A 14,416-nucleotide genomic window follows, 5' to 3' on the forward strand; every position below is an offset into this window, starting at 1 on the left:
AGAACGTGCAAACTCCACACAGTCAGTCGCCTGAGTCGGGAATTGAACCCGGGTCTCAGGCGCTGTAAGACAGCAGTGCTAACCACTGTGCCACCGTGCCGCCCACACAGGATTTATGAAAATCTCAATTATACCATGGGAGAAAAATGCAAACATGAGAAAAGATCTTATCCTAAGCATCTTATCCTAGTTTTGATTTTATATGCACCCAAGCAATTGTTAAAAAAGAGCCTGGTAGGTAGATTAAAAGCTGAAGCAAATCATGACACTGGCTGTGATCAATTCAGATTCAGGAAGGGTCACGAACGAAAGAGGATATAGGATTGATGACTGTGGTAAGGGAAAGAAGTATGGAATACCTGCAAGAGGTGTACACCTACTTTGTGGATTATGGGCATGTTTTTCATCAGATAAGCTAGCAAATAAATGAATACAAATTTCATTTTAAGAGTTTAATATATGTTGCTCAATGTTTTAACTAGTTCAACTTTTTGATGTATATGTTGAGCAAACTTATTAATTGTTCTTTATCAATTTAAAGAAGTATTGTTAAAGTCTTAACACCAAGAAACTTCTGCACTGATTTCCTACCACTTCTACTTTACAGTGGCAATATTATTGTTGGAATGTTTTCTGGAGGTACTATTTGGTAAATTGGTTGTGAGGAATACATATTTAGGTAGTATTGTCACACAGACTTTATTCACTATAAAAGCTAAATATTTTATAATAAGCCTTGACAATATTATATTATTATGATCAGTGTATCAGTTCCAGACATTACTGTACAATGGTAATAAACAAAACTTTTCAGATTATTATATGGTATGCTGTTTGAAACCATCACCATCTATTAGGTTCACCATTCACAAAAGTCCCAGGCAATATGCTCAAATACCTACTTTAACAAAATTTATTGACACATCTAAACTAAACATTTCATTCATTAAGACAGTTGTATTCTAAAAGTAAATCACAAGGTAATATCCAAGTGCTTATATAGATCAATGATTTTCCTATAAGGATAGGTGATTTCCATTTCACAATTTAAAACAAATTACTGAATAAATTGTTAACTTTGAACAATGTAATACTGTTAAACATATTTTAAAAATGTTGGCCATTATTCCAACATGATTTAGTGACCATATCCTAGTTAAAATAATGTCAATAGCTTAAAACTATGTGATGTAATTTGCAGAGTGTGGAGTCAAAGGCAGGAGATACGCCGTTGAGGTGGGAAACTTCCTGACACAACAGACCTGACTTAATTATAATTGCTCTGCTGATGAAAATGTTGCTGTAGGGTAGAGGGGTTTAAGGAGGAATTGAGTCAGGCCCACAGAAGGTAACCATGGATATGGATGAATGTGAGGCAGGGTAGTTACAAACCCTCATCCCCCATTCCAACACTATCTAAACCCAATGCTTTCTCATACTCCCATGTCATTTCCATATTGTTATGCCCCTGATGCCTCAATGAAACCTTTGTAACTACTCACTTAATATTCCCTCCAAACAGACCTCAGATTTGAAGACGAATGAAGAATTTCTAGAAATCTAAAGAGCTCTCACTTATACACATCTGATATGCAGAAAATAAACTCTCATTTATGAAGACTAGGAGAAAGTGAGGACTGCAGATGCTGGAGTACCAGAGTTGAAAAATGTGGTGCTGGAAAAACACAGTAGGCCAGGCAGCATCTAAGGAGCAGGAGAATTGACGTTTCGGGCATAAGCCCTGAAGAAGGGCTTATGCCCGAAACGTCGATTCTCCTGCTCCTCAGATGCTGCCTGGCCTGCTGTGTTTTTCCAGCACCACATTTTTCAACTCTCATTTATGAAGCCCAATTCCAATTTTTTAAATGCTTTAAGTAGTCAATCTCCTGACAAAGCAAAGAAGCTTCTATTCACTAAACATATCAAAGACAGCTAATCCTTTTGCAGCCTCTTAAAATTCGATCAAAATGCAAATTTAACACGACCACTACTCAGAGAGACAAGTGGTTTGGAGCTTTTGAAACTTAACAAGACATTCATAATGAGTGTAGCTGTGGTATCTGCCATGCCAACAATGAAGGTCAGCAATTGCAACTGCGAGATTTTTTTTTCATAGCTGAACCAGATGGCCTGTCAATAAATGCATTGTAACTGCAAAAATTCACTTTTTAATTCTAAATGGCAGCTATAGCTTGTTTTACTCCATCTTGAAAGGCATGGATAATTAAATAACTTCAGACAATTACACTTAAATAGACTTCTTCCACAATTCATACATGTTTATACCTCCTCCATAAATCAGTGATTTCTGTACTGCAGGTTAACATCCCTGGAAAAGCAAAACTGAACTCAGAACATTTTGAAAATGACGCTGTGGAATTTTAATTTACACATCACCTCTCCCCCATTAGCAAAAATAATGATCATTCATTAATTCCCAAAGATAGGTCCTTGGCTCATTATGTGCTAATGCTGCATCTTGAGCCATTTCCTTGGCAGTATTTTGTGTTAGTGGTGGTTTGCCATAGCTTTCCACTGTCACAGGCAGGATGAGTAGGCATGTTCCGAATCTACCTCAGCCAGAATAGAAATCAAACTCTCTCTGCTGGTGTTATTCTGAACCACCCACCAGCCATTTGCTGGAAATGGGAGTAGGACATCTGCATCTATGTCCCACTCGTCATTTTTGAAGGCCTCCAGAGTTGGTCCAAAGTTGTGAAAATCCAGCCCCATGTCTCCAATTTTGGGTTACAGAGTTCCCTATCGCAAGAACATACAGAGGAATAGACAGTTATATTTTTAAGTTAAATAACATTGAGCACAGAATGGGCAAAAAAAAGTCAGAAACCTGTAATGTAAGGGAGTGTGAGACCATTTGATTTTTAAATTAAATAAAATTAAAACTGAAGATTTAGTTAGCCTCAGCCAATCTAGGACATTTCCATTTCATATAAGCACAGCAAAAAAGATTTGGGAGCTGGTCAACAGTGTAAGCTATCAATAACAGAAACTAACAAAAAAGTTCATTTTCCAAACAGTGAACAGAGGGTTGTTTTATCTATGGTTAGATTGATTGTGCCTATTATGGAGAAATGCACAAACGCCCAACATTGCTGTGAGCATATGGACAAGAGTCAATTGAAAAGGGAAGTGTTCATGTGTTGAAGGATAAACATGATCGAGCAGACATTCCCTAGGCATTTATTTCTCCATGGAAAGTCAAGGAATACCAAAATGTTAACTAACAGAGCTTTGTGCATTGCACCCGAGGGAGAAATTGGCCCACATCTCCTCAATCAGCTCTGGATGCATGAATTTTGGTTTGGAATAAGTTGCTTTTGTTATTTCACTAACCCTGGCAACATAAGTCTACCCAAGGATGAACAAGAAACACATATCATAAATTCTGAATTGAAAACATTTAAAAACAAATCAAAAAAACAAACTCTTTGCTGTGAGCTTTACATTAAAGCTTTCAAAAGGGGGAGGGGAAACAAATGCCTGACTTAAACAACCAGTTAGTTTGCTTCTCCCAGGTTACATGTGACTGGCAGCAGGGTCTGTGCTAACTTTTAGATGCACATTAAAGAGGTTTAATTCAAAATAGCTGAAAATCAAAAGCATGAAAAATTGTTAATTGTTTGAAGGATAAAATTTACTAAGCATGTACAGCATACCATTGCTATAATGCATTACTTGGAAACTATCCAAATAATGTGTTATAGTAAGGTGCATGTTTTAACAAGAATCAGTAGAACACTGTGAGGGAGGGCAGAGGATACCTAATAGCAGTATAATACCTCTCGTGTTTTCCAAATCCATTCCTGTTCATGCTTTTCATCCACTGTTTAGTAGCAATAATTTTTTTTTACATTAATTGTTATTCATTCCAGCCCATGTGTACCCTGCCCACAGACGGGTCCTTGGTTCATTATCTTCCAATGCTTCATTCTGAGCCATTTTGATGGCAGTGCTTTCGTCAGTAGTGGTTTGCTATAGTCTTCCACTCTCGGGGGAGGTCAAGGAGGAAAGTCTACCTCAGGCAGAACTAGATTCAAACTCGCTCTGCTGATGTTATCCTGAACCAAACAAGAGCCACCGAGTCAACTAAGCAGTTTTCCACATTCAGCCGTGAATGGTGGTGGACAATTAAACAGCTCATTGAAGGAGGCAGCTCCACAAATATGAAAATTACCAAACAGATTGCAGCCATTCAAGAAGGCACCTCAGCGTCTACTTCTTAAGGGCAACTAGGGGTAGGCAATAAACACCCCTGCTAGTAATGTGCACATCCCATGAGTGAATAAGAAGAAAAATCCCAACTTCAATGATTAGTGCAAAAGCTAAGGCTAAAGCATTTGCAACAATTTTCTGTCATAAGTAGATTGTCCATTTTAACCTCCTCTGGTGCTGTCCAGAATCACAGATGATAGTCTTCAGTCAACTCAATTCTACATGATATCAAGAAATGGCTGAAGGCACTGGATATTGCAAAAGCTATGGGCCCAAATAATATTTCAGCAAAAGTACTGAAGTCTTGTGCTACAGAAGATGCCCCTAACTAATCTATTCCACTACAGCTACAACATAGTGATCTTTGACATTGTTCAGGTAGATGCCAAAGATACAATCCATAACAAAAAGCAGGACAAATCCAACCTGGTCAGTTATCATCCCATCCACCTGTTCTGAAACATCAGTAAAATGACCGAAGGGATCATCAACAGAAGAGCTATCCAGCAGCATTAGATTTGCACTAACCTGCTCAATGACACTCAGTTTGGATTCTGCCTGTGCCAACCAGCCCCTGACCTCATGTCAGCCTTGGTTCAAACATGGACAGAGGGGAGGGGAGACTGACAGCCCCTGTCTGATTTGATTGAGCCTCATTTGACTGATTGCAATGTCAAGGAGCTCTAGTAAACTTAGAGTCAATGGGAATCAGACGGATAGCTCTCTTGGTTAGTGTCATACCAAGTACAGAAGAAAATGATTGTAGGTGCTCAACGTCAGTATTCTCAGCTCCAGGGCATCTCTGTAAGAGTTCCTGAGGGTAGTATCTTAGCACCAACTATTTCAAACTGTTTTACCAATGACCTTCCTTTTGTCATATGGTCAGAAATGGTGATGATTGCTCAATGTGCAGCATCATTCATGACTCTTCAGAGTGGCACAGTCCATGTTGATATAACCTTTGGAAAATTGTACGGAATCTCAAGTCCCACTACTCCTGGCTACAAAATGATTTAATAAAAGTCTGTAGAGTCCCCAATTTACCTCTCTGTTGGTATCAAGTTAACAGAAAACACTGACTAGGTACATGTAATTAAACAAAGATACTATTTATTACAAATAAGTAATCTTTAATCAGAAGAGAACAGCAATGAACTATCAATATATGGCTCTACTAGTTTAAAATCCAACTCCCTTTTAAAATCTCTATATACATTCAGACAGGAAAAATAAAACAAATCATTTTATGGGTGGAGGGAAAAAAAAGCTGGGAAAACATAGTTCGGGAGCACCAGCCCAAAGGGTTCGTTGAGATATTTCCTTTACTTGCCAGGAAGTCCTGTCCTTCGGATATCCTTTTTCCTAGTTCTTTCATTGCATTGCTGAAGGCACTGGGCAATTGGTAGACTTACTACATAGTCTCTTTGTTAATGGTTAAAGACTATAGCTTACAGCATCTGGAACAAACAAAAACAGGAGCTGCTAGAGAAACCCAACAGGTCTGGCAGCATCTGTGAAGAGAAAACAGAGCTAATGCTTCAGGTCCAGTGACCCTTCTTCAAAAGGAGCTCTATAGAATGGTTATGGGACTAAAGATATTAGCTCTGTTTTCTCTCCACAGATGCTGCCAGACCTGCTGAGTTTATCCAGCAGCTTCTGTTTTATTTGGATCAGATCTCCAACATCTGCAATTCTTTGCTTTATGTGAGTTTACAGCAACTGGTGGGAGAAGATCACTGGCTTCCTTCAGACTTCAGCTATTTTTACTGTAGAGAAACCTGCCCTTCTAGCAGTCTGGAGGTTTCACACTGTATTGTTCACACCTAGAAGCATTTAGCAAACCAGGAACCAATCAGAGCTATTATCAGGCTGACTACTTTTGCAATCCACAACTTGTCACAATTGCATAAACCATTAAATTACCCACACATATGTACTTCGGTGTTGGGCCATCTACAAAGATTTTCCCCTGCTACTTGAACAAAACAGCAGTGTCAACAACATCCACACTGAGTTTCAGATAGCTTGTTTTTAAAAAGTGCACCAATCCTTTCCATCGCTTTGATTTTTTAACAGTTATTTTCCCATTTTAGTCCATGATCAAAAATACAGAAGATGAACTGATGCAGTCTTTACAATGTTTATATGCAGCAAGTCCTGCATTATGTCCAGGCTTGGGTCACAAGTGACAAGTAACATTCATGCCAGGCCATAACCATATCCATAAAGAAAGATTACAACCACTGCCTCTTGACAATGACATGAGCACTGCTGAATACTACACCATCCACATCGCTGATGGTTACCCCCACTGAGCAGAAACTGAACCGAAGTATTCAGTATAAATACCGTGTCTATGACAGGTAAGAGGCTAGGAGTCCTGCAGCAAGGAACTCACCTCCTGACTCCCAAAGCCTTGCAACTATCTACAAGGCACAGGTTGAAATAATCTCCACTTGCCTGAACAAGTGGAGCTCCACCAATATTCAAGAAGCATGACACCATTCAGGACAAACCAATGCATTTTATTACTACTACATCCACAAACCTTCACTCCCAATGCTCAGTAGCAGCAGTATGTACTTCAGAAGTTTACCAAGGCTCCTCAGACAACACCTTCTAAATCAACAACCTTTGCTATTTTGAAGAGCAAGTACAGCAGCTACATGGGAACACCCATGCAAGGTCCCCTCCAAGCTGTTCCACAGTGTCACAGGATCAAATTCCTCACAACACCGAACAAACTGCAGCAGTTCAAGAGGGCAGTTCACCACCACCTTGTCAAGTACAACTAGGGATGCAAGAAAAGTAGGCCAGTGATGCCCATGTCCTCTGAAGGTATAATAAAGTCACATCACTAAAGGTCCTACAGTTGGTGAAAATTGAAATGTTGCCGTCAATGTCTCTACGAGTAAAAGGTAAATGGACATCTACATCACTCAGAAACATGAACATAATTCAACGCAATCCAACACTACGTGCATCTTTGACCACTATCTGAGGGTCTGAATACCTATGCCTAGCATGACTACCAGAAAATAATGCCATAAAAGCACTGGTATACTGTCCATTTTAATAGTTGATAGGAGACGATTGCCTCTGTATGCAGTTGTGGCAAAATTCTGAACCATTTAGAAATATTGATCTTGCAATTTTGCTTACTATGTCTACAGCAGTCACCACTGATAGGATTTGTGAAGAAAAATGTTGCCAGTGTTTTTCAGCCCTGAATTTCTGATCATTGGTTGGGGTGTGCAATGAATGGAAAGTGGTTTCATGGTTAAATTCTACAAACTTGAATTTTTTTCTATTTGATATGGGGTGTTGGGAAGCGAGCTCGGGAGAAGCACGGTGACCTTAAGGAACATAATCTAAGCTCTCCCTGCCTGCCTGGCTAGAGGACATCCTATAGAGGGGCTCCTCCTCCACTGTGGTAGTCAGACTGCAAAGTCCTTTTATAAATTCATGTTTAAAGTTGTGAGAGGGCAGCTTCATTTTGAGGCCCCTGCCCCTCACTTTTTACTGAAACTGCACCTGCTACTTAGCTGGAAGGCCTCTGAGCATGCTCCATCTTTGAGAGCCTGCCATTATCTTTACTGGGTTGGCAAGCACTATGGCTAACAATGGATAGACCCCTTGAAAATCAGTGCACAGGATAGTTTCCAAACATGGTTCCAACCTCTCTTTATCATCCTTAGAGGGAAAACCTACTCCATATTTAAGCATTGTAATGGACAGCAAATCCCATTGTCTCAAAACAACAGATAGAAGTGCATTGAACACTGTAACTGCCAATCACAGAGCCATCTACAGGTTTAACAGTTACTGTCACAGTATTGAAATCACAAATTATACTCCCTTGATAGTTACCTTCTAAATAATAGATAGATATTAATTCAGAGAATAACACTTAAGACCTAACGGACTACGGTTGGTTCTGCCTCATGCATGACATACTAAACCAAGCTCCATTTATATTCTCAAACAGATGTAAAAAAATTCCCAGACATGATTTGGAAAAGAGCAGAGAAGTTATCCTTGCATCCTGGCTATCTTGATCAATTAAGTAATATCTCTTTGATAGGTCAACTGGTCATTCATCTCACTGCTGCTTTTTCGAATGTTACTTTTTTCATGTCATTCACAGGGTATGAAACATTATTGGTTGGAGCAGCATTTTTTGCCCATCATTAATTGCTGTTGAGAAGGTGGGGGTGAGCTGGCTTCTTGAAAACCGTGTCCTGTTTGGAACAGAGCTCAAGGGTTTTGACAGAGCTACTATGAAGGAACATTTACATGATCCAAGTCAGAATCATGTGTAGCTTTGTAGGGAATTTGGCAGTATTCTCTCGGACTTACTGTCCTTGTCTTTTTCAATATTAAAATTTGTCTATTTTGAATTTAGAGAAGCCTTAATGACTATGTATTGTTTTTTATAGATGGTACACACTACTCCACTGCAGATTGGTCGAGAACAGAGTGAATATTAAGGCATTGGTTTGGGTGCCAATCAAATGTGCTGCTTTGTCCCAGATGGTATCCATCTTCTTGACGGTTGTTGAAGCTGTGCTTACCAAACAGTGGAGAGTATTCTGTCACAGTCCTGACTTGTGCCTTTTAAACAGTGGACAGGCTTTGGGAAGAAAGGAGGTGAATTACGCGCCACAGAATTCCCAGCCTTTCACTTGTTGTTACAGACACAGCACTTATGTGGCTGGTCCAGTTCATTTTCTGATTAACGGCAACCCTTAGGATGTTGATAGCTTTCTGTATTCTGTCGTGGGATATGGCTGTCACTGGCTGGGCCAGAATGTTTGGCCCATCTCTGGTTGCCCTTGAGAAGGTGGTGACATGCTGCCTTCTTGAACTACTGCTGTCCACACACTGTAGCTAGACCCAAAATGTTATTAGGGAGGGAATTCCAGGATTTTGACCCAGTGACAGTGAAAGAATGGTGACATGAAATGGAGTATATAATTACAAAATTTTCTTCCCATTGTAAAACTGTTTTCCAATTTAAAATATGGAAATATGTGAAAATAATTATTTTAGAACACATTTTTGTATATTTATTTTGTCACTTTTTGGTTTTATTACACAATTTGTGATAATCTTCATTTGTTTGTTTAATTATCTTCACAGCAATGAAAGAAAATGACTGTGCAGTGCCACAACTTGCTAACATTAAGCATGACAGACATCGAGAAACACAATAAATTATTACAAGCGTAAAGTTGTAATTTATATAATATTGACTAATGATGTCAACTCTATACCTGCAGTCATATCCTTGAAACAACAAATGTCAGATAATACATGACAGTATCTTGTGGCAGAATTAAACATTCACGTTGAATTATGTTAAACAAAGATATGTCACAGGACATTTGAGGCCAATGTTGATGGGAACTGAGGTGTAACTGAGGAGTTGAATAAATACTTTTGCATCAGTCTTCATATTAGATGCCACTAACATCACTCCAAAATTGCTAAATAATCAAGGGGCAAAAGGGAGAGAGGAAATAAACTGAAAATAATTGGGCCAACGACTGATAAGACCCTTGGACACGAGGAGATGCGTCTTAGGATATTAAAGCAAGTAGCTACAGAGATAGTAAATGCACTGGTATTAATCTACCAACAATCCTTAGATTCTGGAAAACTCCCAGAGGATTGAAAACTGCCAATGTTTTGCCTTTATCTAGCAAGAGAAGACAAATAGGCAGGTAACTATATGCCAGTTAGTTTACCATCAATTATTGGAATAATGTCAGAGTCTATTATAAAGAATGTAATGGCACAGCATTTAGAAATACATAAGATAATTAAGCAGAGTCAGCATGGCTTCATGAAGGGTAACTCATACTTGACAAATTTAATAGAACTATTTGAAGATAAATAAAGGGAAAGTAGTAAATGTAATATATTTGGATTTTCAGAAGGTATTTGATAAGACACCAGTTTTAGGCTTCTTGATAAGATATGACATGTTGGAAGTAGTATGTTAGCATTGATTGCGGATTAGCTAACTAATAGAAGCTAGAAAATTGGGATAAAAGGGCATTTTCAAGGTGGAGAAAGTGAGGACTGCAAATGCTGGAGATCAGAGTTGAGAATGTGGCGCTGGAAAAGCACAGCAGGTCGGGCAGCATCCGAGGAGCAGGGGAATCAACATTAGGGTACAAGCCCTTCATCAGACTGTGCTTTTCTAGCAGCACACTCTTAGCATTTTCAAGATGGTGACCCATAGCTAGTGGTGTTCCACAGGCATCAGTGTGAGCGACACAATTATTTACAATGTATGTTAATGACTTAGAGAAGGAAAGTTAATGTTCTATAGCCAAGTTTGTAGATAACACGAAAATACGTGGCAAATCAACTGGTAAGGATGACACGTAGAGTCTGCAGAGAGATACAGATGAGTTAAAGGAGTGAGAAAAAACTTGACAGGTGGAATATGTAAATGAAAATATCAAGTTATATACTTTGGTAGGAGGAGTAGAGGAGCTGAATATTACCTAAATGGAGAAATACTTCAGAAAGCTATGGAACAGAAGGAAGCTATGAATCACAAAAAAACTAGCATCCATGCTCACTGGGTATTAAGGAAGACAAGTGGAATGTTGGCCTTTATTTCAAAGAGGATAGATTATAAACATAGGAAGGTTTTGCTCAAACTATACAAGGCACTAATCAGACTACAGCTCGAATACTCTGAACAGTTTTGGGCCTCTTATCTGAGGAAAGATAAAGTGGCAATGGAGAAGGTTCACTAGGCCACTGGCAGACATGGAGGGTCTGTCTTATGAGGAAAGGTTGAGTACTTTGTGCCTGTACTCACTGTAGTTTAGAAGAATGGAGGCAATCTTACTGAAATATGGTTGAGCTTAGGGGATGCATGGAAGTTGAGATCTTGCCAAGAAAACTATTGAGGCAGACACTGATCCTGGAGGCTCCTGAGGCATACACCTGGGCCTCAAAGGCAGGCACTTCTCTCTAGAATGTACAGTCTTTGCCTCATGCAAATTGCCACAGCTCGGGAAGGCAGACAACCGTAAAGGTCTAAAGGCTGCTTATAATGAGGTATGTATCAAATATCCTATTTAAGGCAGCTACCTGAAGTCTTGTTTTCAGGAAACTGGCATGTCGTTTGGACTGGGGAATAGATTTTTGTCACTTTAACTTGTTACATATCCCAAAGATGCCTCTGTTTTCAGTTAAGTTCAGCTCTATATCTCTCTCATTGTCACATTTGCTAAAATAATGTGAAACAATTTGCAACACTGTCGTCATTTTCTGGTAATCAATTATAAAACATTACTCAGCAAATTTTCACTAATATTATCACCATCATCCGTTCCTTAGTAAGGATGTCATCACATAGTCACTGGAAAGGACAGAACCACTCATGTCCACCATGACATCAGCTTCAATTAAAACAAAAGATACAAATGCAATAAACTTCCCTTATTCCATGATAGATATATCTGATATTTAAAATTTCAGATACATGAAAATGATTTCAAAGTAATTCATCAATAGACTGCAATGGCTGATATAAACTATGAGCTTGCAATCAACATTTACAATGGTATCTGAAACATTCAATGAGATTACTTCTTTGTGACTACCCAGGTATCAGCATTTTCTACAATCCTAAAAATAATGCAATCCCAAAATGTGAAATTCAGTGATATATTTTAAAAATATTTTTAAGTAGTTACACAAAACAAGACATTATCCTTTGTGAACATAAGCCGAAAAACAAAACTGATGCAGTTGCTCACCATTTTATGCCAAAAATATTCAGAAATATGAGTTAAAGTGTGGATCATCAAAACAACTTGCAATTTTCAACAGCTCTGAATTACTACCAAGGCTAAGAAAACATTTAAATCAAAACTACATGTGAGAATAAATATCAGTGGATGTTATTTTTTGTAAGTTTCACAAGTTATTATTATGCTTTGTGAACATTTCCCACCAACATGTCCCAATTACTTTCCTTGCAAATTTTGGTGTCACTAATAAAATAACAAAAAATGGGAAGAAATGTTTATCTCTCAAAAGATGTATAAATTTTTCAGGCTTCTTAATGGATTACAAACAAATTAACAATATTAACTCAAACATGAAGTAAAAAGACATTTAAACAGATTAGTATGAGGAACTAGAAAACATCCTCGCTAATAACCAGGGCATTGTACGTAAAAAGTATTTATTAGGTCTTTGCAGCACTACTAGAATAGCTCAAACTGATTTTAAAGTCTTTACTTATTCTAAGATGAATTTAAATAAATTGCAAAAGAATGTGAAATAAATGTTGTTCGTCCTTCAGAAAGATAATCTGAAGGAATATCCTGTAATCAATACTTTAAGCTGTCTATTTATGTGCACGAGAACATGGGCTGCCAAGCTTTATATCTTCCAAAATAAGTACATCATATTCTGCAAATCAATGAATCCACAAAGATCTCTAGTCTGTTCAAACTTTTAGAAAAGTAAAGCATTTCTCTACATTAGCTCGTCAAGAATTAAATTGAATCAAACTGAACCATATCGACTCGGGCAATGGCAGCACCAGCAATGCTAAGTATACGACAGAGAAGAATGTTTTTGTCTTACCTGAGTTCGATTAAAAGCCACACGTGCAAACACAGCCTGGGAGATGCCTGCTCGCTTTAACTCATCACGAACCCACTGGTAGATTTCGGAAGACACTTCAGCGTTTGATGAAGTTTGCTGTTCTAATGGTTTATTAATGGTCCGGTTGACAGGAGGGTGGTTCAGGTATTGCTGATTTAGGGATTGCTGTGCCAAGAGTCTGTTTACAGCAAATTGTTGATTTAATATCTGGGCCATAACCAGCTGCTGATTCACCAGCTGTGGGCTAAGAGGTGCCGAAACAAGTCCAGGATGCAAATTGGAAAGTTGGGGCCTGGTAGCAGGCTGACCACTATGCGGAAGCTGGGCAGGTGATGGTGGCTGGGGCAGTTCAGTACCATTCCCAGGAACTGTTTGTGATCCAAAGTTAACATGATTTGTCCCTTGCTGAGAAACAGACAGTTCAGACATAGTCTCCATTTCAGCTAGAGCAACAAAGAAAAGAAGTTTCAGAAATATGAACATGTTTGAGTGACAAACATTAATACCCTAAAAGTAAAAGTCTTGTATGTAATGCTCATTATGTTTTGCCATTAATTATAGTTTGGATTAATATTACTAACTTTACTGTAACTAATAGAACTATACTAAATTTGCTACAATTCTTTGAGGCAACCAACAAAAGAGGCCATGCACATGCATTACGTCGCTGTCCTATAACTCTACGGGTACCTTCTTACAATGAGATATCTGCTATTTACTAACAATTGAATATTACATAAACAGGAAGTGTCTAATAATTTGTCCATCACAACCTGAGCATCAAGCTCACCCTTCAATATCATATCTGCATATGTGCAAATGTCTTGTAACAGATTGGTTCATACCTCATATGAATAACACTCATATTAAACCTTATTTGAAAGCGCATAAAATATGTTGAATCAAGCCAGAGGAAAATGGGTCAATTTACTTTCACTGAGGAACCACTAAGAAAGACAACTATACACAGTCAACAAAGTATTCGAATGATCACATAAGGAATGGGAAGAATTTAAATCATTTCAAATCTATTTCTTTGAATTTCTGTTATCATGTATTCTTTAACTTGAAGTAGAGTCTCTCCCTTAAATGTAATTTGCAGTTCCAGTGCAAATTGAATCTAAAACTGCACCATGCTGGAGTGCTCCCCTTCCTCCACGTTTCGGCTCAGATGCATTAGCAAAACACCAAGCTGCCAAGAACCAGAGCTTAAAATTAAAATGTATTTTTAAAAATGTCTTTAATTAGCTTTAATTTATATATTTAAGAGCAATAACATGATAATGTTTGAATAACTCCGCTGAAGATTGGCTCATCCCAAGAAATAAACATTTTATATCATTTAAAAAAAAACATTCATAACATTTTAAAACATTCCTATTGGCGTCTTTGAACCCAAAGGATTCAGCTAAATTTTCAGAGCCTATCCAAAAGTCTGCAAACAGGCACAATTAGTGGAGACTCCCAACGGTAATTAATTTACCCAGGCGGGAGGAGCTGTTTTGTGGGAGTCACCTACTTTTAGTCTGAATTCCTT

General features: G+C 38.3%; 1 protein-coding gene across 9 annotated transcripts in view; it reads right to left on the reverse strand.

Moving 5' to 3' along the window:
• The window catches only part of LOC132815753 (DNA-binding protein SATB1-like), a 130,330-nt gene that overhangs the window by 71,518 nt on the left and 44,396 nt on the right, over positions 1 to 14,416 (reverse strand). For all 9 annotated transcript variants that reach the window (XM_060824889.1, XM_060824890.1, XM_060824896.1 and 6 more), the window contains one exon: positions 12,859 to 13,322. In XM_060824889.1, the coding sequence (XP_060680872.1) occupies positions 12,859 to 13,322 (464 nt within the window). The remainder of the gene's footprint in view (positions 1 to 12,858; positions 13,323 to 14,416) is intronic.

This window comes from Hemiscyllium ocellatum, chromosome 5 (genome assembly GCF_020745735.1).
Source record: "Hemiscyllium ocellatum isolate sHemOce1 chromosome 5, sHemOce1.pat.X.cur, whole genome shotgun sequence".
Taxonomy (NCBI): domain Eukaryota; kingdom Metazoa; phylum Chordata; class Chondrichthyes; order Orectolobiformes; family Hemiscylliidae; genus Hemiscyllium; species Hemiscyllium ocellatum.